Genomic DNA, 25,221 nt, shown 5'->3' with positions numbered 1-25,221 from the left:
GTGCCTCATGTAATAGTGTTACGGAAACATCAACAATTTTGGCCACATATCTCTCTCATGGAGCCTTCTGTGAGAATTTGCAAGGTAAAGTCAAGGTAGATGGTTTTGCGAACAAACTGGTCTTTACAAATGAAGCCACTTTTCATGTTTCTGGCAGAGTGAATTGCCATAATTTACGATTTTGGCATACAGAAAATCTACATAGAGTACGAGATTCCCCAAAGGTTGTTTTCAGTGCCATTTCCAACAGATGAATTTTTTGTCCCTTTTTATTTTCTTCGTGGATAAACCGATAAACAGGTGCATTTACCAAGATATGCTATCACAGTGATTGTTCCTCAGTTGGAATAAGAGGTTCCTGCCTTCATTCTGTAGTAAGATGGTGCTCCACTACATTAGCCTAAAAATATATGCCAGAAACTGAATGACAGTCTACCCCATGGATGGATTGGCCATGCTGTGTCAAACGATATGCCATTGCCTTTTTAGATACTAAGATCTAACCCCTTGTAATTGTTTCAAAGAGGTTTTGTTAAAGACAAAGTGTTTGAGCCTCCATTTCTCCAGGACGTACAACAACTGAATTGCTTGAAACATTAACAAAGAATATTTGATCACATGTGTGGAAGAAATTGGAACACCACACAGATATTTGCTGTGACGACAAAGGGGATACACATAGAACACTATAGAAACCTAGATAACTATAGTCTCACTGTAAATTTAGTTTTTGTAAATAAAGTAATTACGGCATTCACATGTATGCCTTCTTTTTGTTCTATTTAATATGAAATACCCTGTATTTATGGTTAATGCAAAAAAGTTCAAATCTGGATGGTTTTTATTCTTCAGAGTTATACCCTTTCCAACAGTCTGAGTATATTATAACGCCATCAACAATATTTATTTCAATAACTTTAGGCAAAGTTCTGGCAGAGCAGTTACTCACAGCAACTAAAAAAACTCTTTTTTTTCTCGCTAAATCCCACTGCACACCCACTGGGGCGGGAGGAAACAAACAACATAGTTTTTCCAATGCACAAACAGACATGCATGAGCTTTGACAATATTACCAGTGCCACCAATTTTAACTGATGTTCTAGACATTAATGAATTACTAAAGACTTCCCATATATAACTTCTACAATTAACAAGAGTGCAATGATTCATATCAAGTTGCTACTGACAAAATTCAATGAAAGTCAATTCTAAACACCATGCATGAATGAAACGAACTACTGTTGAGAAACTGATTATTGATCCTTCAAACCAATTTTAAGAATGTAATTCTTTTTTTCTTGGCATATCATATCTTCACATCTCTATTTCAGCATTTCCTTTGAATTGAAGTAGAGCTTCGTTTTATAGTTTTTTGTGCACTTTCTTTCTGAGTGAATAATTCATCATTCCTGAAGAAATTCTATAGATGTTTTATTATTAGGTAAGTCCCAAATTTTCATATCTATGGTAAATACAATAATAATAACAACACAAATGACCATTATAACCTAAGAATTTGTAGGTACTTCCATATTAAGGCAACCACCTTAGTAGATATAGCTAGATTTTTAGAATGCTTAAAACTCTGGCAACCATGCTCATAACAATCCTTCAGTCAAGCAACAATCCCATTTTCGTACACTTTTTTTTTTTTTTTTTTTGTTATATTTCAGGTTCCAATGGTTTTTATAAACAAATAGTGAAATTGTTGCCTTAAACGTAATTATTTTAAAATATCAACTTGCTGCATTTGCCAGCAGTGGAAGGAAACAACTGCAGGAATACGAAATTCCTAGATAACTGCTTTGCGAAAGTTTTCATAAAGCCAAGTCTCCACAATTCTCTGAACTTTTTTTTATAATGTGAAAACAGATATCTGTGTTCTTCAGGAGAAGAATAGCACAAAAAATTACGGAAAGATTTGAAAATGAATGCAAGTGTTTTATTTTTATATTAATATACCAAGCAATCCTGATTTAATAATTAAAATTTGGGCTGCAGCGTAGAGAACACTGCGACAAACATTCTTACATTAGTGCCAAATATCGACACTGGTACTGTGGTTCTGGTAACACAGAATCGAGTCTGTTTCCCCAATCTTATGGCAATCTTTTTTTTTTTTTACGTGCCAGTGTTTTTCGACATTTAATCTGATTGGTACATTTTAGTTTAGTGGTTAAAGACTATGTGATTTGTATCATGTATCATTTTCTACAAATCATGTATTTTGAAATTAATGGAATTCTAATATTATTATGACACCCAGTTAACAACATTAAACGCAATTAATGCCGTTAACTGGGTGTTGATCTTCATTAGCTGGCTGTTTCTATTTAACAGTTGTTCCGTCATCCCATCATCTCCGCAAAAGTGTATGTCTGGCACAAAATAAACACAAAGCTATTACTTATTGCTGGAAATGAAGGTTTAATTAGTTCTCGGTCTGAATATCCAATTTGTACAAAAGATATGCACCTGGTCGAGCGTAAGGATAAATTAGATGGGCATGAGTGTGTCTGTTGTGAGAAAGGTACAAATGTTCATCATTGTAAGAGGTCTGTAAGGAAGAGTACATGGTTTGAAGAAAGCAAGGACGAGTATAACTGATATTTTAATTTTTTTGTGTGTACATGAAGTTGGAATGAATCTGCTTATGGATGAGGTGAATGTCTGTTTGAATTGAAGGAATTTTTGTAGAGAAGTGTGTATAGACGTATGTGTAAAAAAGAGTGAAATGATTGGCGATCAAATATGGTTGTGGAGATTGATGAGAGCATGTGAGGTTTTCATCAGTCATCAGATGATATTTTTTTTACTCCAATTTTGCAGTATTTGTGTGGCTCCATGGAATACTGGGATTAGGAACAGAAGGATCCATTCCAGGATTATATTAATTACATAAAAGAAATATGTGCCGCAAACATCCCATACTGATGATGAAATGTAGCAAAGAAAAAACGAGGTGGAGTATTTTGACATTTCTGCCACTTATGCATCCTAAAATTAACAGCAGCATACATTTGAATATTAGGCAATTTTAAAAGCTACAATGAATTAACAGCAACATAATTCACTGGATTGAAAACACTTACCTTTTCAACAATTATGAAATCTACTTACGGCAACTTTTATCAGCACTCTTCTGTTATCGAGACCAGATTCAGAAATGTATATATGTATGCATGGATATACATAACGGTTGATTATAATTAAAGTTGCGATTTCAAAATGCTGTAGCTTGCTACTTGTCAGAATGACTTAAATATTTTACTAGAACAATCGTGAGGCATTGGAATTTTGTATGGAGAAGGAAAAAATAGTTTCAAAACATACCGACAGATAGTTCTGTCAGGGTTCACATTGCTGTTGGTATGCAAATTACTAAAACGTAACATGCGCACTGCAGACGTGGCTAAGATAAAAACGTAGACCACTAATGACACACAAAACATTTTGCCTGAATGCCTCATCGTGACCGTTGAAGAAGGATCGTTTTCTTCTCATGAAGCTTTCCTATCAGAATGGTGACTGTGCGTTAACAGGTATCAGGAAGTTCCGGAATTAAAAGGCATAAAATCCAGCTGAATGACCACATATGGCTTGTGGAAATTGATAGATAAATTTAATCCTGCTGAGATGCAAACATGTGAATTGTTTTGCACTACAATTTCTTGCCCAGATGGAAGTGGATAATGAATAGCCTTGGAACATTCTGTGATATGACGAAGCTCATTTCCACTTGCAAGATTCTGTAAATACGCAAAATTACAGGATATGGGCAACTGAGAATCCATTCCCGCTACAGCCATTATCTCTTCGTTTTGAAAAGGTCACTGTGTGACGCGGCAGCGTTTATTGTCATTCGTTCTTTGAGGAGATCAGACCTGCGGGTTACGTTACCTGCACAGTTACTGGTAAGCAGTATGAAGCACTTTTGCATAACCATGTCCTTCCGACACTTCAGCAATGCCAATGTGTGGATCGCACTTTATTCAAGCAAGATGGCATACCTTCGAACATTGCTACTTGTGTGAAGCTGCTGTTGATTGCTAATTTTGAAGATGATAGAATCGTAAGCCGTCATTTTTTAACAGTGTGGCCGCCACGCTCTCTCGATGTTAACCCGTGTGACTTTTGGTTTTAGGGATATCTGAAAAATGTTGTTTACAGATTTGCAGTCTTGAAACTGCAAATCTGGTCGACTTGAAGGTAGCCGTCCCGCACCATATTTATAGTATCAGCACGGATACCCTACGGTCTGTTGTGGAACATATAGTTATGTGCTTCCAGTTAGCAGCAGGACAAGAAGGAGAGCATGCTGAACATCTTATGCATGCAAGGTTTGTTTATGCATGCAAGGCACTCGCAAGGTTTGTTTCGTGAAGCTTTTCTTGTCACCATCGCTGTTTTCTCTGCAAATACGTATTCTTCTCTTTTCGCTAATAAACTGTCATAAACACTTGCAGTTTATTGTTTCCTTTCAGATATACATCCACAACAATGTGAACACTGACAGTGCCATCTAGTGATACATTTTTCAACTATTTTTTTTCTTTTCACAAACAAAATTCCATTACCTCGGGTCTGTTCTGGTAAAATATCAAGTCATTCTGACCTGTAGGTTAAAAGTTAGACCGTTTTGAAATCGCAACTTTAATCCCCCTGTATTATAGGAAATTTTTAAAATATAGACAATAGAAATTTAAGGCAATTAATGAATCTCGGCACCAAATGTCAACCCACTCCCAAAGTTAGCAAAAATTCTGCATCCAAGAATTCTAAATAAAAAGATCTAGAAACTTTAATAATATACTCCAGCTACAAGACTAACTATCCTACTATGACTTACCTAGAATGGAAAGAAGAAATGCTCAGCGACTTCAAAAGACATATCAAAGAACACATACTAAATGGCACACATAATGAGTACGATTTAGACAATAAAGTTAAAATATCTTTTCACCATTATGAAAATAGACAAAGAAAGTAACAACTTTAATATCATTTAAAAGGCTTTCTACTGTAATTCGATTAAAAATGAACTCCATAGTGCAGTTACATTAAAAAAAATTAAAACTACAGTGAATATCCTGCAGGGACGTTTCACTGAAATTTATCGAAGACATAAAAAAACGAATTTATTCTACAACAGATTTTCCAACCTTTATGCATTGCTTAATTTTCACGAAATGCCAGTCAAATTTCGATTCATAGCTAACAGGACCAAAAATTACATGAAAGAAATAGACTACCATTTTGCTAAAATCCTCAAAAAAGTTCTCTACTTTATTAAAGATGATGCAAGACCACAATTTGAACTGGATAATAAGTAATAACGAACTGATGCTAGAAGTGTTTCGCACAATACTTAAACGGTATCCTAATAGGAACTAGCACGAGTTCAGCGATTTGTAATTTGTATCTTTTCACCAAGGAATTTCTTTTCCAACAACAGTTATCTCAAGTGCAACGTTCATATTACTCTAACACAGAGGTCGGCAACCTATGACCCGTGGGTCACCAAGTGACTTATTTGGTAATTTCAAGTGACTCACTTTAGTTCCGAAAATAAAGTATAAAATATACAAACATTTTTTTTCTTTTTCCCAAAAAATGTTTGTCGCAAAGTTATGAACGTACCAAATTTGAATCTAGTATAACATATAAAAATATCAGTTAAAGCCCCACCACCGCCTGACTGGATCTGGAATCGGGCGATAGTCATGGGCATTATAAGAAATAGAATAACCCAAACGGGTTTTCTCCCTCGTCTGAGGCGTTGCCGGCTATCACCTTGATCACATCCAGAGGAGTAGGGACGACTCGCAGAAATTTAACATTGGTTACCTATTGCAGCGTGTATAATTATCAAGAAAAAGCTGGTTTTAGCGCCTCGTTTCACAAATTAGGATTTCTACATATTTTCATTTTTGAAATTAAGATTGATTTTTAAAAATTTAGCATATTTATCAAGCATAATTAACTTTCCGAATAATTATAAAGCTATTGCACGCTTTCAGGGCTGGATATTTTTTCACCTTTCCTATGCTGTAAGGAAATTTGTAACTACTTCTTTTAGAACACAATATTTTAAATTTGAACTAAAAGACAATTTCAAACGAGCAATTTTTCTCTTGCAATTTTTATGCTTTTTATTGGTGTAAATAAGTAAAAAGTACTAAAATATTTAAAAACGAATTTTTGAAAATTTTGTTTAAAATTCTAAATTGTGCTGCTTTTATAAAATTATAGATGAGTATAATAGCACAATTTCTATAAAGGAATTTTATTTCAATTATATTTCATAATACATCATAGCGATAAACACTTTTGACTCCTTAAAAATTTTTATACATTTAATTCTAATATTAAAATTGTATTTAACCGTAATAATTAATTTTGCTTGTATTTTATAGTGATTATTTTTTTTAATTTATTTTTAGTTCTGCATAAGATTTTTTTTATTTACTGTTAATTTAATTTATTAGCCCAAAGCGGCGGTAGCCTAGAAAGGCTGTTAGTTTCGAAGCGGCATTTAGCACTGTTTTACTATAAATGTCTGTGTCTCCTAGCAAATTGTTGTTACCAAATATTATCGCCCTGTATTATATGTAAAGAAATTAAATAATGAAGAATCTGCATGAATACATGTATGCTTCTCGCACTGTGACAAAAACGACAGTATCTAGAGCCATCAAATTTTGAATAATGTAATCCTCCACCCGAACATGGGCATCTGGACGACCGAATTTCGAATTTGTTTTAATCTATTTCATATTTTGTAAAACTTTAATGAATTTTTGATTAACAAACTCAACGAGTTCAGAGCGAGCACTGTACGGAAAATAATAGTTTTATCTCCAGTGCGGAAATTCTAAAGATATGCTGTTTTCAAATGTATGCGGTTTACGAGCGAAGAACATGATATTCAATAAATATAGGTAACACACAAAACTTCTAGATTTCTAGTGCTTCTAGATTTTATTTTATCTTTTTTCTTTCCATTCATTACGCTCAGAAAATTTTATGCTCCAAAATTTATGAATTATTGAAATAACTAATCCACTTTAATGTTAATAATTTAATGATCATATAATCAAATAAATCAAACTTTAATGTTAATAATTTAATGATCCTATAATCAAATAAATACGATCAAATAAATCAAACTTTAATGTTAATAATTTAATGATCATATAATCAAATAAATATGATCGATTTGTAATGTTATTATAGTTTGGAAAATCACTGTCTGAAAACGTTCATTAAATTTTTAAAAAAAAAGTATCAAATCTTGTTTAATTTTACCTTATTTATTTCAAAGCATCATGTACTATCAATCTTATTTAATTTTACTTTATTTTTACGCAATATTAAGTTAATAAATTTTGTGCTTAGAATTTTTACCGTTTTACCACAGTAAAGATGTTTGTCTAAGAATTACGTGTGAAAAAAAATGTGCGAAATGCAGTAAAAAGTGCTTTAATGAGCTATATTAAATCCTATTTGGAAAAAAAAACTGTGGCTTTCATAATCTCATCACTATACAACGTATCACATTTAATAATTAAAAAGAGTTATGTGATACAAACGCAGAGGTTTCAGTGTTAAAATAAACCAGATCATCCCTACTCTTTCTTGCCGACATGTCGGTGACACGCGCCTTGCCCACTGGGTTAGTCTATCTCTTATAAAGTCCATGGCGATAGTATGCGGAATACAGCGACATTGTCTGAACAAATTGTACCATTCCTGGACGCGCGCCCCACCAATGCTTGACTGGATATGGAATTGGCTGATAGTATGCGGAATGCAGCGACATTGTCTGAACAAATTGTACAATTTCTATACGCGTGCATCGTTATCTCAGTTGCATGTCAGTTATAGTTATAGCACGTGAGTACAGTAGCACAATAATATTGACCTAGTGAAATAAATATTATTATTAAAAAAAATTACCATGAACAAACAAAAAGAAAAAAAGAGATTTCTTCAAGATGTGTGGACAGAAAAGTATGGGTTTATCGAAAATGGTGATAAATTGATATGTACTTTATATACAGATATAATTACCGCCAGGACTTATAATATTGACCGACACTTTTCTTCAAAACATAAAGAAGTGAGTGAAATGGCAAATGAAGATAAATCTGAATGCATTGCTAAATGTGTATTAAATTTTGGAAAACAAAATAAATTCTTAAAGAGTTTATTTACCAGCAACAATCACGTTACGTCTGCCAGCTTTGTTGCAGCTCTTAGCATTGGTACCAACGGAAAACCATTTACAGACGGCGAGATTTTGAAAAACGCATTCATAAATTATTATTTAATGACTTCGCAAATAAAAAACAAATAATTGAGAGAATCAAAGAAATGCCATTGTCAGCTAGAACAGTCTAGATTGTCAGCTAGAACAGTCCAGCGTCCCGTTGAAGATATGGCCAAGAATATTGATGAACAAGTCAAAAATGATTTGTTATCTTGTGACATAATTAGCATTGCAGTTGACGAAAGTACCGACATAAATAGCATTGGTAGGCTTGCAATAATTATTAGATTTGCATCAATAAATAGCTCGAATGTCAATGATGAACTATGCATTCTTGCTTCAATGAATGACACCACCAAAGGCACTGATATTTTTCATCAAGTACAAGAGTTTACAAATTTCAAAAATGGGCAAGTATTGGATTTAAAAAGTAAATTGTTTTCCATAACAACTGATGGTGCTCTAAGTATGAGAGGGAAAACTGTTGGATTTGTAAAACTAATGGAAAATGAACTTGGCCGTCCACTTTTATCGTTTCATTGTATCATACATGAAGAAAATTTATTTGCAAAGGCATCTTACAACAACTTACAATTACAACAACTTAAGGCTGTAATGGAAAATGTTGTTAAGATCATAAACATGATAATAGCGCGATCAGCATTAATACACAGGCGCTTTAAAGCTTTTTTGGAGGAAATTGAATCAAAATCTGGAGATTTGTTATTACACAGGGTTTATAGCCACATTTTAGTTAAAAAAATAAGCACCTATAAGCACTTTTCAAGCACATTTTAAGAAAAAAAATAAGCACCTGTCTAATTACATTATACACAACTCCACAACCTTAAAAATTAGACTTGTGATTTAAAATATGAGAAATGCAGTATTTATTAAGAGAGAATAAGCATTACCTCAACCATGGAAAATAATTTTTTTTTTTTTATTATTTTAAATAACAGTTCAATTTACAGAACTAGTTTACAATGAGAGAAGAAAAAAAAACTATGCAGAACTAAACTATATTACAAGATTTAATGATGAAATTTCAGTTCAAAATAGAGAAAATAAATAATAATAAGGCATATTTATTGTATTCGCTTGGAACCTAATAATAAATACAATTTATTTTTCCCACTCTTATTGATATTTAAATAATTTAAATCTAAATTCTGAACATTTTCTGAATTTTCATTGTATATCAGTTTTCCCCAGATACTGCAAGCAAAGTAATTTAAGTAAAACAGAGGAACAGTTCTGAAATCAGAAGGCAGAAATTTGCTTCATGCAGTCATCCTTTAACAGTAAAAGCTTAACTAACCCGCATACTTGGAAATTGGCGAATATTCGGACACTAGAGCGTAATTTGAAAAAAAGGAGCTGAGGGGGTGGTAGACTGTAGCCGCTCTTAAGATTTTTCCGCTAAATGAATGCTTTTGACGTTTCGATATGTGAATCATATAAAAATAAACCAATGGAACTGAAAAATATTCTGCTTAGCAAGCACTGTAAAACTCTCATAAACAAATCTCGGACAGAACATCAAAATTAATCATCTCTGCAAGATATCGCAAACGATATTGCACAATATGTGTGCCATAATTCTTCCCTACATGATATTATGCAATCGGAATCAACAGCTGCCGGTATTGCGAAAATAAAGAACTAAATAACTGGGGTGTTTTTCATTCTAATTTTCAACAGACGGCGTTAAATTTCCGGAACAGAATCATTCTTCGCTTGGGTTGGTAGACCGCAGAACTTTTAGTCCTATTCAATCCAGATTAGAAAGTGATTTAAAAAAAATTTTTTTTTAAAAAGGTCCGTTGCTTGTTTTGCAGCGAACTGTAACAGTTTCAATATTCGAGATTTTGCGGAGAAAGGGGAGAACCTCCCAATCTTCGTACTGTATAATGTATCGGCCAAAAAAATGAAATTATTTTGACTATTCAATTACTTTCCCTTTATTTAAGCCATTTCGAATATTTTTTCTTAGAAAGCTAATCTGTGTTAAAACACAACCAATTTTGGAAGTTTACTATACTTCAGCAGTTACTGCAACTATGTTATTATAAACATTCATACATATGCTCATAATATAAGCATAATGATCATAATAAACACAAATATGAACTGACCAAGCGGAACGAAAATGCATATTTAAGATCTTGATAAAATTCAAACGTGTGTAGTATTTGGGTGGGAGGAAAAGAATGCCGAATGTACCGGAATTTTCTACTGCTTTCGCAAATCTTTGACCAATAGAACGACAGGCACCCGTCTATACTCTTCGTGCACACCAAAGGTTATCTTAATACAGAGAAAGGGGAAAAAGCTATTTCCAGGAGTATGATTCACCATCTGACATTCCATATTAGGAAGAAAAGTTGTTTATTTAGTTTCAGCTTTGGTACTGGGAAAAATAGCGCGCTCATTAAAAAAAAAAAAAAAAGCACTAAAAGCAAAAAATAAGCACTAAAAAAAAAAATAAGGGCTTTATAGAAAAAGTAAGCACATATAAGGGCCTTTATATTTTATTTTCAAATATAAGGACTTATAAGCACTTATAAGGACCGCTACGAACCCTGTTACATTCTGAAATACGATGGTTAACCCCTTAACTGCCGCGGGCGTATATATACGCCTTGCTCAGCCGATGCGTTAACTGCCCCCCAGATGCGCAGCCGATGCGTTAACTTTGCGAATAATTTTAGGTGTAGCAGCGCAAAGCAAATGATAGCAGTTTGGAAGGACGTATATATACGCCTGGGGCAGTTAACACATCGGCTGAGCAAGGCGTATATATACGCCCGCGGCAGTTAAGGGGTTAAGTCGGGGCAAAGTTCTTAATAGATTTGTAGAGTGTTTTGATGATATACAAATATTTCTTCACAAAATCGGTGAAAATGATCTCGAACTCAATGATAAACAATGGTTTTTAAGACTTTTGTTCTTAACACACATAATGAACTATTATAATGATTTCAGCGTACAACTCCAGGGAAATAACCACACAATTTTGAAAATGTATGAGAAATGAAAGAGTTTTACTTCAAAATTGATATTATTTGAAACTGACATAAAAATAAAAAATTTCATTTCTTTTCCTTGTTAAAAAGGGAACATGATAAAGAAAATATCGATGAAGGCAATCTAAATATGTTCGAAACTTGGATTTCGGTCATTAAAAGTGAATATGAAAGTCGGTTTCAAAGTCTTAAGAAACATGGAGAAATATTTACATTTATAATAAAGCCTGATGAAATAGAAGAAAATATTATAAATTTGCAGTATTTTGAATATCTAAGAATTGACAATTTTAGTTTAGAAATGATTGTTTTTAAAAGTTCAACATTATGGACAGATAAATTTAAGAAATTGTGGAATGATTTAGAAAAGACAGAAGATAATCATTTTCTCATGATATTAACATGTTGGGCATCACTTCCTACGAGGTTTTCATTGTTAAAACAAACTGCCTTTGCCATTTTGTCCACATTCGGGTCCACTTATAAATGTGAGCAAATATTTTCACAAATCAAATTTATTTTAAGTAAAAACAGGAGCAGATTAACTACTGAAAATTCAGATGCTTGTGTTCGACTTAAAACGACTAACTACAGTCAAAAGTCGTTAATGCGGACTCGTCGGGTTCTCGGCAATTCCGGATTATAGATCATCAGTTCAAATATGGTAAGATGGCATGCAGAAATTATAAAATTAAAAATATGAAACCGTAATTTATGAAATAAACAACAATTATGATTTAAGGGTATCAAAATTTACAAAAAGATAAAGCTTAATATTTATTTGTTTACTTTATTAAACATTTCTTTCAATGTAAGTTGTTTAAGTTGCTTCGTTTCATGTGATAATACTTTCTCTTTAATTCTATTAACCAGACAAAATTTCTTGTTTAGTTACAAAGTTCCGCTGTTCAAGTCCTATAATTGCTGTGTCGAGAATACCGATTAATTTGTCAATCGATATCTTTTCGTTTTCAATAACCTCTGTCACTTTCTTCACTATCGGAAGCGAATTATAATGAGGAGGAACTTGATTTAAATCATATCAAAGACGGAGTACATCGAGATGAAATACTACATTTAGTAAGGAATTATAAGCCAAATAAAATAAAAACATCTGGCCTGAAGATAACGATAGTGCTGACAGATCAACTTTCAATTCATTACGCGCCGCGTCGTTTCCCCCTTTGACTTTGTAAGTGAAAATATATCGATGTGTACGTGGACAAAGTAAAGGGAGTGCGCAATGCAAGTTTGTTCAATTCTGGGATTTTTTTTTAAAGTGAAAATAGGTCGACGTGTACATGGATAAAGTTAAAAGACTGCGCAATGCCATTTTTGTGCATTTCGGGGATTTTTTTTAAGTGAAAATAGGTCGACGTGTACATGGATAAAGTCAAAGGAGCGCGCAATGCCATTTTTGTGCAATTTGGGGATTTTTTTTTAAAGGGTGGTTGTGTGCATGGATACCAAGTATGTGCAATTGTTTGTCTTGTTATTTTGGCTTTGTGTAGCGGCGATTTTTGACTCAAAAATTGTCAAAAATTGCCGCTTCGCAAGCCAAAATAACGATTCAAATAATTGCACAAAATCGGTATCCATGTACCGCCCGAAATCGCCAAGGGGTACTCTAAACTATACTTTTAACTCAGACCTGCCGCAATTGCGATTATGCTGAGATTCTAGAGGGTATTAATATTTCTTGCAATTTGCATGACCAAACATGACTGCATATATCATCTCCAAACAATCTACAAGTCAGCATTTGAAAGAATAACCTTCTTCATCGACATCAAACAAATAGCTGGAGGACATGAAACCATGATATAAAGATCTCTTCATTTAGATGGGGGCGGGCAGCAGAAAGACGAAATACTAAAAATTTTTGATTTGTTGGACCCATGCAGATGGCTGGTCATAGGAAAAAAAAATAAACGATAACAGTCAAAAGTCGTTAATTCGGAAACCCATAATCCGGACCTCAAAGCTACAAACTTTCTGCGCATGCGTCTCGTTGACGCATAAACAAAATACATAAAACATATTATGAAACAATGTACAAAATACATAAAAGAAAAAAAAAAACTTTAAAATTTAATTAAAATTGTAAAAAACTTAAAAGGAAGCAGCCAGACGAGATGGTCGGCAAAATATGTGACTGTGAAAGTCCTTCTAATGAATAAGTGAAAATATATCGACATGGACAAAGTAAAGGGAATGCAAGTTTGTTCAATTTTGGGATTTTTTTTTAAAGTGAAAATAGGTCGACGTGTACATGGATAAAGTTAAAAGAGTGCACAATGCCATTTTTGTGCAATTCGGGGATTTTTTTTTAAGTGAAAATAGGTCGACGTGTACATGGATAAAGTCAAAGGAGTGCGCAATGCCATTTTTGTGCAATTTGGGGATTTTTTTTAAAGTGAAAATAAGTCAATGTGTACAGGGATACCGAGTTTGTGCAATTGTTTGTCTTGTTATTTTGGCTTTGTGTAGCGGAGATTTTTTTGAGCAAAAATCGCCGCTTCACAAGCCAAAATAACGAGTCAAAGAATTGCACAAAATCGGTATCCATGTACCGCCCAAAACCACCAAGGGGTACCCTAAACTATACTTTTACCACATTTTCATTTTTATTTTTTTTTTGAGTTCATAATACTATGAATTCTTGTTTTAATTTTGATATGTTTGGATTTCGTGTTAAACCGCTTATATGCAATTGCTAATATTAATCTTTTTGAGGAATAACCTTGGTTTGACTCCAATTTACTTTAGAATCTTTAAGTCTATATATGTGTATATATATATACATACACATGTACATTTCTGAATCTGGTTTTAGTAACAGAATACCTTTTTTCCTATTTAACACAGAAACATTATGTTTAACACTGACATACAGAAGTTAGGTTTTGAATGTAATTCATATTCGAAAGGATGGGAACAACTGAAAAGTACACAATAGTTTGTGGTCACAGATATTGTAGAAATACTACTATAAACAATGTGTAATGCATCAATGCCTTGAAAACGTATCAGGAAGGAATTTTCACAGAGAATTTACTTACATGTGGAATATAAGGTTAAAATTTAGTTCACTGCAAAACTGCATAACTTAGCTTTTGCAAAAAATTGCAACAATACCACTTGCATCAGCTTGCAGTTTCAATGCAAAAATTTTGGCTTCTTAAAAGTTAAACGCATTTAAAAATAGTTCACTAGTTTTTTTAGGCAAAAAATTTTAAATATATACACACATACATAATCATTTTAATCTTAAATAAATAAAATGAGTACCTACTGAATATGCTTAAACGAATTTAAAATAATGTTATACTGATCACTGGAAATATATTAAAACTTTTATGAAGTATCACAGTAATGTAAGATTTGAAAGAAATACTAAGAACTCATACCTGAACGGGCTCTTGGATTATCATTTTACAATTATTTAAGTAATATAATATTTTCAACTAAAATCAGAATACTGAATGAGCATTATAATAACCGAAAAGCAATTAACATACAGCATACTTCCAGCTCACACACATCAAAGTAATTTCCAACATAATATTTTGAAATGATATATTACAATACAAATACGTTTGATAGGTGGCGCTGAGTGAGCATTTAATTTCTTTTCACTTCTTTTCAATAAATATTTCCTGTGGTTAATCTTAAAGTAATAATAATAATAAGAGTAGTAATGAAAGGCAAAGGCTTAAGTCTAATGAGAAAATGTATCTATTTTTTTACTGTGACGTGAATGATTACTGTAACAGTATTTGTATAAAAAGCATTACTCTATTTACCGCTGCAACGTAAGACCGTTAGTAGTTGGTAGGAAATGGCGTGAAATGTGTGTTTGAAAATTGTTATATGGCCTACAGCGGTAATATGAGAATTGTTTTCAATGCATGGGTAACAAACAATAGCAATATGTATTAATGTAATACATTTATATGTGATAATATATGAAGCAATATATTGGAAGTATTTCTTGGGGGGAAAAAAAGGAGCATTTGAAAATTCATAGAAATTTGAACGAAACGTATAAAGCTCCTTATACATTTTTCACTGAGTTTTCCAGGCAGAAATTTAAATTTCTTGACGTTTAAAGTTGTTTATGGACCAGCGGCTGTTTCCATATAATACATTTTATTCGGTGAGCAAATTGTGTTAAAACTGTTTATTCAACTAATTTCCATTCATGATTTTTAATAGTTCCATCTGTTGTGAAATTTTTATTTTCTTTATCATGTTATATAAACCCTTAGAATAATATAATCATATGTATCATCTACTATTTTAAAATGTCATTAGATGAATAGTACATTTGCTACAATATTTAAGTAACAAATATACATCAGTATAGATTTTAATGAAGTAGCCCTATGTAATGTATATGAAAATGTGTTATTAGCTATTTAAGTAGTGCAATTTTATTCTTAAAAAAATGTGTAAGAGTTATTTTTAAATGTGTCTTAGCTTATATTTTTTCCCTGCATGAAATTACTTTTTCTAAGAATATAAACTTAAGTTTTTTTTTTTTTTTTTTTTTTTTTTTTTTTTTTTTTTTTTACATTTCTGACAATAGAGCTTTATAATAACTTGAGTATATGATTTTATTGATTATATTTAAGAACCATGTACATCGGGTTTATAATACATGCTCTGAATAATCATCAAGAAAATGCATGTAGCATGTAAAAATCAAAGTAAAATGGTATTTCTGTTATTCATTTTTGTAAACAAGTATTTCAAAATAAGTGAGGAGAAACTAGTACTGCTTATAAAGAAGCTAGGGTAAAAATTAGCCTCTATAGACTTGTCTGTAATAAACTTTAAATTAATACGACAGTTCTTAAGGTGGTCACCATCCATATCAGCTTGATGACACTGAGGGCAACAACCTGAATCCTTAACCCTAATCCAGTGTACGAGTAAATTATCATGGCTAGTTGTCAAATGAAAGCAAGAAGCTCCAACAGCCCAAAGTGAGGAACTGGGGATTTCATTTCTTTTGTTGAGCAGGATATTCCATTTCTTATTCACTGCTACATCAACATATAAGGATATTCTGTTATTTTTCATTTTATTATCTATAATTCTTTTAATATTATGCAAAAGTGAATCGGGTTAGGCATTAAGGTATCTGACCTTGGCAAGTTTGTCTGCTTCCTCCTTTTAAAAAAATATCACAATGGCTCGGAATCCACTGAAGGGCAATACTGTTTCTGTTTTTCTTTATCTCAAATAGTTTCACTTTGCGAGAATGAACCTGGCCATTTTCATTATAGCTAGAACTTGTAAACAACAAAATAGCAGTTTTAGGAATCGATGAAGAATGCAATATTTTTATCCTAAGCAGTTTTTTAATATATCGATTGCGTAGGTTATGGTTGCTATCTCCCTATCTAAGTTGTATCACAGTACTTTTGAATAGGACAGCTAATACTGGAATTACTTGAATAAGCTCCAGCACTTGCACTTTTATCGCTTTTTCTGCTGAACCATCTGTGTCAACACGGAACCATTTGTTTAGAGCAGTGTTTCTCAGTTTTTATTTTGTCACAAAACACTTTTAATAATTTAAAAATTTGGCAGCTCACTAACAATAAGATATAATTTAAAAGAATTATACAGTAAAAATATATTTAAGAGTGCTCCTATGGGAGTGGCTAGCAAGGCACAATTTCAAGATGGCCGCTACACAAAGCCAAAATAACAAGAATTGCACAAACTCGGTGTCCATGTACACATCAATCTATTTTCACTTTAAAAACATCAGAGAATTGCACAATTGACTCTGTCCATATGTACATCGATCTATTTTCACTTAAAAAAAAAATCAAGTGAATGATGACATCATATATTGTTAAAATGAAATTACTCATCACCAAAATTGTGCTTGTGGCTAATCGAAGCTCAGTAAACTGCATTTTAAATCACACAGTGAAATAACATCAAAAAGGAAATACACCTTATCACATATATACACTACAAGAAGGAAATATCGACTTACCATATTTAGAAATTTCTATTCCTAAGTCTGTGCCACATAGAATTCCTTAACAGCATCTAAAACACTAGGGGGAACGGGCATCTCCTAAGTTTCTCCTATTCCGTATTATTGCATACTGGTTAAATTTGGTTAGGTTAGATTATATGAATATGACAAAGACAGGAGAGCTATCTGCTTAGAGGAGAGGTGCATTTGTGGTTTTTTAAGTAAACTGGCTCATATTCACGTTACACATGGGGGAAATCCTCGAAAACAAACCACGCAGCCAGCCTAAGTCAAACTACCAGTATTCAGTGGTCTTAATCACTCGGCAACTGCTGAGGACATTTGTCTGATTATTTACTATGTATTTCGTCATTAGGCACTGCATGGAAAAGGATGAATGCCCAGTGGAGAAAATTTGCAAGGGAAACTAGCTCGTATCTAGGTTACACACGGGTAAAATCACGGAAATGCTCATACAGCCAGCACATTCGCATATACTTGACCCTCGGACCGAACTACTAGTGCTCAGCAGCTTTTATTGCTCAGCCACTATTGGAAAAATTGCCTATTGCTGAAAGGAAATATTGTGGAAAGATTATACAGAATATGGGCTATTACTGAGAGTATTCGTGCTTCCTGTCTTTTTTTCATACATCCTATTTCATAAATAATTTTAATTCTTACCTGCCTTAATGCTATTAAAATATCACGGAATTAGTAACAAAAATTAAAATTTTACTCCAAGCCTTTTGTTCTGCAAATAAATGCATGGAATCGTCATAATTTGATCTGCGGTTTGATTTTCGGTTGCCAGAAACGCAAGACTTGATAAACGCTCCTGGCTCACTGATGATCGTAGATATTTTTTAATATGCTTTAATTTGCTGAAACTTCGATCTGAACAGGTTGAGTGTTTGTGATTCTCCAACAGTTCATCAGATTGCTTTTTGTGCTTTGGAATTTTTTCTTTGTCAGAATAGACTCAACTGCAATTTTTTCGGCTACTGTTTTAGACTCTTGTATCCAATATTCCGTAGGATTTTTCTCTCATTTTTTATAAATCCTCAGTTTTGGTCAGTTCTTTTGTTAACTACACTGAATGCGGAAGAGTAATTCCTTTTGAGTATCTATATTTACTCGATTGAATTCTGGAAAAATATTAGGTCATATTTTCAGGTTGATAGTAAATTCAAAATTTTTCACAGCAGATACGAGATGTCCTACCTCGTGCTTTGATTCCGCATCAAGAGAAATAGCTTTAATTTCTTTTAAATATTTTATATTTCCGATAAATTCATTAGAAGGACTTTCACAGTCATATATTTTGCCGACCATCTCGTCTGGCTGCTTCCTTTTAAGTTTTTTACAATTTTAATTAAATTTTTAAGTTTTATTTTCTTTTATGTATTTTGTACATTGTTTCATAATATGTTTTATGTATTTTGTTTATGCGTCAACGAGACGCATGCGCAGAAAGTTTGTAGCTTTGAGGTCCGGATTATGGGTTTCCGAATTAACGACTTTTGACTGTTATCGTTTATTTTTTTTTTCCTATGACCAGCCATCTGCATGGGTCTAACAAATCAAAAATTTTTAGTATTTCATCTTTCTGCTGCCCGCCCCCATCTAAATGAAGAGATCTTTATATCATGGTTTCATGTCCTCCAGCTATTTGTTTGATGTCGATGAAGAAGGTTATTCTTTCAAATGCTGACTTGTAGATTGTTTGGAGATGATATATGCAGTCATGTTTGGTCATGCAAATTGCAAGAAATATTAATACCCTCTAGAATCTCAGCATAATCGGAATTGCGGCAGGTCTGAGATAAAAGTATAGTTTAGAGTACCCCTTGGCAATTTCGGCAGTACATGGATACCGATTTTGTGCAATTCTTTGAATCGTTATTTTGGCTTGCGAAGCGGCAATTTTTGACAGTTTTTGAGTCAAAAATCGCCGCTACACAAAGCCAAAATAACAAGACAAACAATTGCACATACTCGGTATCCATGTACACATCGACCCTTTAAAAAATAATCCCCAAATTGCACAAAAATGACATTGCGCACTCCTTTGACTTTATCCATGTACACGTCGACCTATTTTCACTTAAAAAAAATCCCCGAACTGCACAAAAATGGCATTGCGCAATCTTTTAACTTTATCCATGTACACGTCGACCTATTTTCACTTTAAAAAAAAATCCCAGAATTGAACAAACTTGCATTGCGCACTCCCTTTACTTTGTCCACGTACACATCGATATATTTTCACTTACAAAGTCAAAGGAGCACCAAATTCTACAATAGAGGCAAACAAAAAATAAATAATCTCAATAAAATACATTTTAAACCAAACAATAAAATAACATAAAAACATGTTATACATTTAAGCACCACCAAAAGCAAATATTCACTTACCATGATTTTCGAGTTCACTTCGTACACCCAGAGCCACGTAAAAATCAAAATATCAATCATACTCAAATGACTTTTTTCAAATCAGGTACTCTTTCTGATCGAACGCTTCACATAGTGACCATCTGAATGTTTCTATCTAAACGGTTTTTACGTTCGACTAGATGCATATCCTTCCTACATACAGGACACTTATAATGGCTACCCCTGTCACTCCAAATCGTACAGAAACTTAACTACATTCGGCCATTCTACCGTCTAAAGAATAAAACTAACACACACCACAAAAACGCTTACAAAACATCCCATGATTCAAAATTTCCCAGAATCATTCACCCGATTACATCACTATAGGGTTTCCATAACATTCAACTACTCAGGCTACCATAAATGAAACAACAACTTTGCCATAATACAAGGGGTACCTTAAAGTCTACTCTATCCGGGTCTGACGGTGTACTTCTTATGTGAAGTTATTTTTTATCTTAGCTGAAATTTGTTTTCTCCGTTTAGCCTTTTCCTTGGCTCGTTTTCTGTATTCCTCTTTTCTCCCCTTCGGCACACAGATGGTTTCTTTCAACCTAAATGAAATTCACTATAAATTGCCTTAATAAGAATAACTAAGAATTGACGTAATTACACTAAACAGTCCTAAATAAATGGTCGCATCTCACTAAATATAGTGCAAGCTATTAAAAGCAAAGATATCTAAAAAGAAAAAAAGACCGAAAAAGGAGTGCAGAAGAGACCTGAAAACTTAAAAGAAACCATAAGAATAATAATTCTAGCTTTAAAATCCAAAATGCACTCCACTGTTCCGAGTCAAACCAAAGGTGAGCCTAAGTTGCCGACTGTCTGCAAAAAAAATCTAAATGCCTTGCTTCATCTTGAAGACATAATGGCGGTGTCTTGTATATACTCGACGAATATTAATTTAATTATTTCATTTGTCCAGGATGGCCCCAAAGTTAATTTTTTGGGGTTAGCTCTTAGAAAATAGTTAAATGCTTCTCCATTTCCCAGCAGACATTGCTATGGAAACAAGGCGACTTCTTCAACAAGCTATCATTCATTTGAAGCTGTTTCTCATTTGAATACACCCTGCCCGAGCAGGAAACGATATAGGGACTTCAGACATTACTGATAGGGTCATCTGATTCTATCATGACGCCTGGAGTCCCTCTATTGGCCTCTTTCTGATCTTATATTTATAGTTGTAATCGGCTGTATTAACTTTATTTTAAATCATGTTCCTTTAAAAGGGTTCCTAGTATTTAATTATAAATTTTCTTAAAAGAGGTTTTTAAACTTGGCCTTAAAACTATTAATATTGTACTAAAATTAGAGAGCTGTGCTGCCCAGTCGGTATGGTGGTCGGGGAAGCTGTGTGATTGTTCATAATCTGCCATTGGATTAAAAAAAAAAAAAATTAGAGAACTGTTTTAGTGAACAACAACCAGATATGATCCAGTGTTATACTTGAATTTGCCGCCCTTGGCAAGAATCCCAGCTTGCCCCCCACTAGATCGGGGACTGCAATCACATCATAATAGGGTTTCCATAACATTCATCTACCTAGGTTATCATAAATGAAACAACTTGCCGATAATCCAAGGGGTATCCTAAAATATAGGCTAACCGAATTATACTTGACTAGAAGAGAAACACGCTAATGTGACAATCAAAATCGTAAAAACAACCTTGTATTTAGCATAGGTATAATGAAACACTCAATCGATTTTGAGAGCAGCTAAAGGTCCCTCCTCATCAGGAGAAAGAAATACCTAGAAAGAAGAAAATAAAGGAGAAGGAGTCACAGAAACACGTGGTCCTTATCAGCACTGCACGTGGTTATAACTAGATTTTTAATCAGAGTTCCACTGGCCGCCTACTTTTACTGAGCCACGCTATTTGATCAAGCATAAAGGACAAAAAAAATTAGCAAAGTTAAAATAGGGAGCGAGGGGCAAATGCACCTTACGCTCAGAATCTGAACTTCAAATAATGGAAAGCAACCACTAAACGGATTTTTATACCCTCTGGTAGTACCAAACGCGAGGTGGTAACGCTATCTATCGGCAAAAATAACTGAATTAAGATAGTAGAATTTTAAAGGCATTAGGAAGGACTGGATTGGTTTTCAAATCATTAACTAAACCTGCTAAATCTTTGTGAATGTGAAAAGCTTCTAGAAAATCCAATTCACCTATGGAAGAAGCCTTTTGGATAATTTTTGCAGACCCAAAATCAAAATTATGGTTAAAAGTCCAACTATGATACGCTATTGAAGACTTGTTAATTTCGCCTTTTCTGACATAAGATTCATGTTCCTTGATACGAAACTTCAACGCTCTTTTTGTTTGGCCAATGTATCTTAAACCACACTGACACCATGTACTATAAATTCCCCGAGAATTCAAGACAGAAACACAATCTTTTAGAATCGAAGGGTGAATTTTATTAATAGGGGAGAAACCGACTTGAAAATTGAATTTCTGGAAAATCCGTGCAATTTTATAGCTAACAGAAGGATAAAATGGAAGCACGACAAGGTCATTCAATTTTCAAGTCGTTTTCTCCCCTATTAATAAAATTCACCCTTCGATTGTAAAAGATTGCATTTCTGTCTGAATTCTTGGGGAATTTATAGTATATCGTGTCAGTGTGGTTTAAGAAGATACATTGGCCAAACAAAAAGAGCGTTGAAGTTTCGTATCAAGGAACATGAATCTGATGTCAGAAAAGGCGAAATTAACAAGTCTTCAATAGTGTATCATAGTTGGACTTTTAACCATAATTTTGATTTTGGGTCTGATTTTTAAAATTCTACTATCTTAATTCAGTTATTTTTGCCGATAAATGGCGTTACTTCCTCGCGTTTGGTACTACCAGAAGGTATAAAAATCCGTTCAGTGGTTGCTTTCCATTATTTGAAGTTCAGATTCTGAGCGTAAGGTGCATTTGCCCCTCGCTCCCTATTTTAACTTCGCTAATTTTTCTTGTTCTTTATGCTTGATCAGATAGCCTGGCTCAGTAAAAGTAGGCAGCCAGTGCAACTCTGATTAAAAATCTAGTTATAACCATGTGCAGTGCTGATAAGGACCACATGTTTCTGTAACTCCTTCTCCTTTATTTTCTTCTTTCTAGGTATTTCTTTCTCCTGATGAGGAGGGATCTTTAGCTGCCCTCAAAATCGATTGAGTGTTTCATTATACCTATGCTAAATACAAGGTTGTTTTTACGATTTTGATCGAATTATACTTGTTTGATTGATGTACGCATAATATATTTTGTAAATATAGCATACGATAATAATTTTCAATGGAATATGATATAAAACTGCAATACAAAATAAGTAAAATATTTATATAATAATTACAAATTATATTTAATGTGAAATTCGAGATTTGTGTTTTTCTAATAACTTCATTTACATTTGGGCATAAAAATGATAATGCTAGTCTCATTTCCAGCTTGAAAAGTCTTGATCTGTTTTTGTTTTTATGCTGGTCAAAGACTAAAATCCGAATTTGCACAAATTAGATGTGGAAAATTGTGATAACATTCTTTTGTGATATTATCATATCTATAATTAATATTATTAATTATCTAAAATAATTGTATCTAAGATTAATGAAAATTAAAAAATTGCTAAATAAATTTTATGAATTCGTAAAATAGAGACAAATATATTCCTTAATATTGTATAACAGAATTAATTTTTAAAGTCATAGCATAAGTTTTAAGATCAAGGAAATTATTATTATTGGTTTATTCTCTTAGTTCAGTGGTAATATGTAGTTTCAGTCTCCAGATTCGAAGTAATCAGGGCCTGCATTCCTACCTACATATCTGCAAGGTCTACCTAGTGACTAAAAGTGAAATTCATCAGAAATTTGCTTTTAATTAGCAAAATGATTAGAAGTAGGCATACCTTTGAAAGAATACTGAACTTATGACACAGTCATCGTAACTTATCTTGAAAATGAAGTGCCACACCTGAAGTAGAGATAATTGAATATGGTACAATGGGATGATTTTTAGATGCATTTTGGCAATATAAAATACAATGTCAATGAATATGAAATTTGTTACTATGTTCTGTATTGTTATGTATGTGTATACAGTACAAAGTCTTTAATCCAGACTCGTCTGTACTTCGGCGATTCCCGATTAGGGGTTTTTCCGAATTATAGATCATCAATTTAAATCTGGTAAGATGGCATGCAGAAATTATAAAATTAAAAATATGAAACCATAATTTATGAAATAAAGAGCAATTATGATCTAAAGGGTATCAAAATTTACAAAAAAAAAAGCTTAATATTTATTTGTTTACTTTATTAAACATTTCTTTCAACGCATGCATATGTAAAGCAAATTGCAACCAGAAAACCATTTGATGTGTATTCATGATATTTATAATGACTAGGAATTTGATTTAAATCATATCAAAGACGGAGTACATCGAAATGAAATACTACATTTAGTAAGGAATTATAAGCTGAATAAAATAAAAACATCTGCCCTGAAGATGAGGATAGTGCTGACAGATCAGCTTCCAGTTCACTGCGCCTCGATGCCCCCCCCCTCCCGTGAAATTGATAAACAGATTTCAGAATGGTTAGAGAAACAAATGTTATGCCTTTATCAATTTTTTCCAGCAATTATACTTTTTGTTTGATGGACATTGAAACATGCTTTCGCTTTGTAGATCCTTTGGTAGCTCCAGAATCGGAAACTCTTTTTGACATAATTGAAAGTTCAAGCTTACTTTTTATAAAGTTGCTCTAACAGTCTGCAAAAAATAATAAGCCGGATTCATTTAGATGATTAAGGAAGAACGCAATCTAGAACATTAACCGAAATATATAATTAGATCATTTTAGTCTAGCTTATACCGTCTGTTATACATTAAACGCGCATGCATAAACGTATTATGTGCATGCGTAAAGGTATTATGCATGCGCAGAAAGTTTGTAGGTTTGAGGTCCGGATTAAAGACCTTTGTGCTGTACTCAAGAAATGTGGCTTTCAGTATGCAAAATGTATGAAATGAATGATGCAAGTTTGAGATTTATAATTACGATTAAGAGTTGAAGGATTTAAAATATAATCTTAAAGTATGATTTAAAAATGTGGGTCAAGAAATTGGAAATAAATGGTGAAGTATGCTTTTAAGTAAGTGTAATTGTCATGTCGATAATGATTCAGTGCTTATGATAATTGCTTTGACAAAAACAGATTTGTTAAAAGCTCATCAATCCTTCAATCTGTTCAGTTATCTGCGAGAATGTTTTTTTAATTCTCTGAAATATAGAAAAGCATCTCTCAGAGATGATTTTGCCAATTAAGAAGTTAAGAAGTATACTTCTGATAGTGGGTGTTTGTTAAATGGTGAAGAAGGAATTGGATAAGTATTTTACAAAATGTGTGAATGTAAAGGAAAAGTGGGTTAGTCTGTATTTTAGGGTGCCCCTTAGATTATCACCAAATTGTTG

General features: G+C 33.1%; 2 protein-coding genes across 4 annotated transcripts in view; one reads left to right on the top strand and one right to left on the bottom strand.

Moving 5' to 3' along the window:
* The window catches only part of Cdc27 (cell division cycle protein 27), a 179,120-nt gene extending 164,209 nt beyond the window's left edge, over positions 1 to 14,911 (bottom strand). Inside the window, exon 1 of one of the 3 annotated variants that reach the window (XM_085817312.1) lies at positions 14,712 to 14,911. In XM_085817312.1, coding sequence (XP_085673438.1) covers positions 14,712 to 14,735 — 24 coding nt within the window. In that variant the 5' untranslated portion in view covers positions 14,736 to 14,911. The remainder of the gene's footprint in view (positions 1 to 14,711) is intronic. The other 2 variants (XM_085817313.1, XM_085817311.1) reach the window with 2 other exon arrangements.
* A 36-nt stretch (positions 14,912 to 14,947) lies between these two features.
* Positions 14,948 to 25,221, top strand: part of LOC118183155 (uncharacterized) — a 39,392-nt gene continuing 29,118 nt past the window's right edge. Inside the window, exon 1 of the mRNA XM_085817316.1 lies at positions 14,948 to 15,460. Within this exon, the coding sequence (XP_085673442.1) occupies positions 15,422 to 15,460 (39 nt within the window). The 5' untranslated portion in view covers positions 14,948 to 15,421. The remainder of the gene's footprint in view (positions 15,461 to 25,221) is intronic.

The sequence above is a fragment of the Stegodyphus dumicola genome, chromosome 5 (assembly GCF_044657685.1).
Source record: "Stegodyphus dumicola isolate Sdum_Otavi_A_Nest chromosome 5, ASM4465768v1".
Classification (NCBI taxonomy): Eukaryota; Metazoa; Arthropoda; class Arachnida; order Araneae; family Eresidae; genus Stegodyphus; species Stegodyphus dumicola.
Note: the sequence above shows the minus strand (reverse complement) of the source record. Positions and strands in the feature narration are given on the sequence as shown.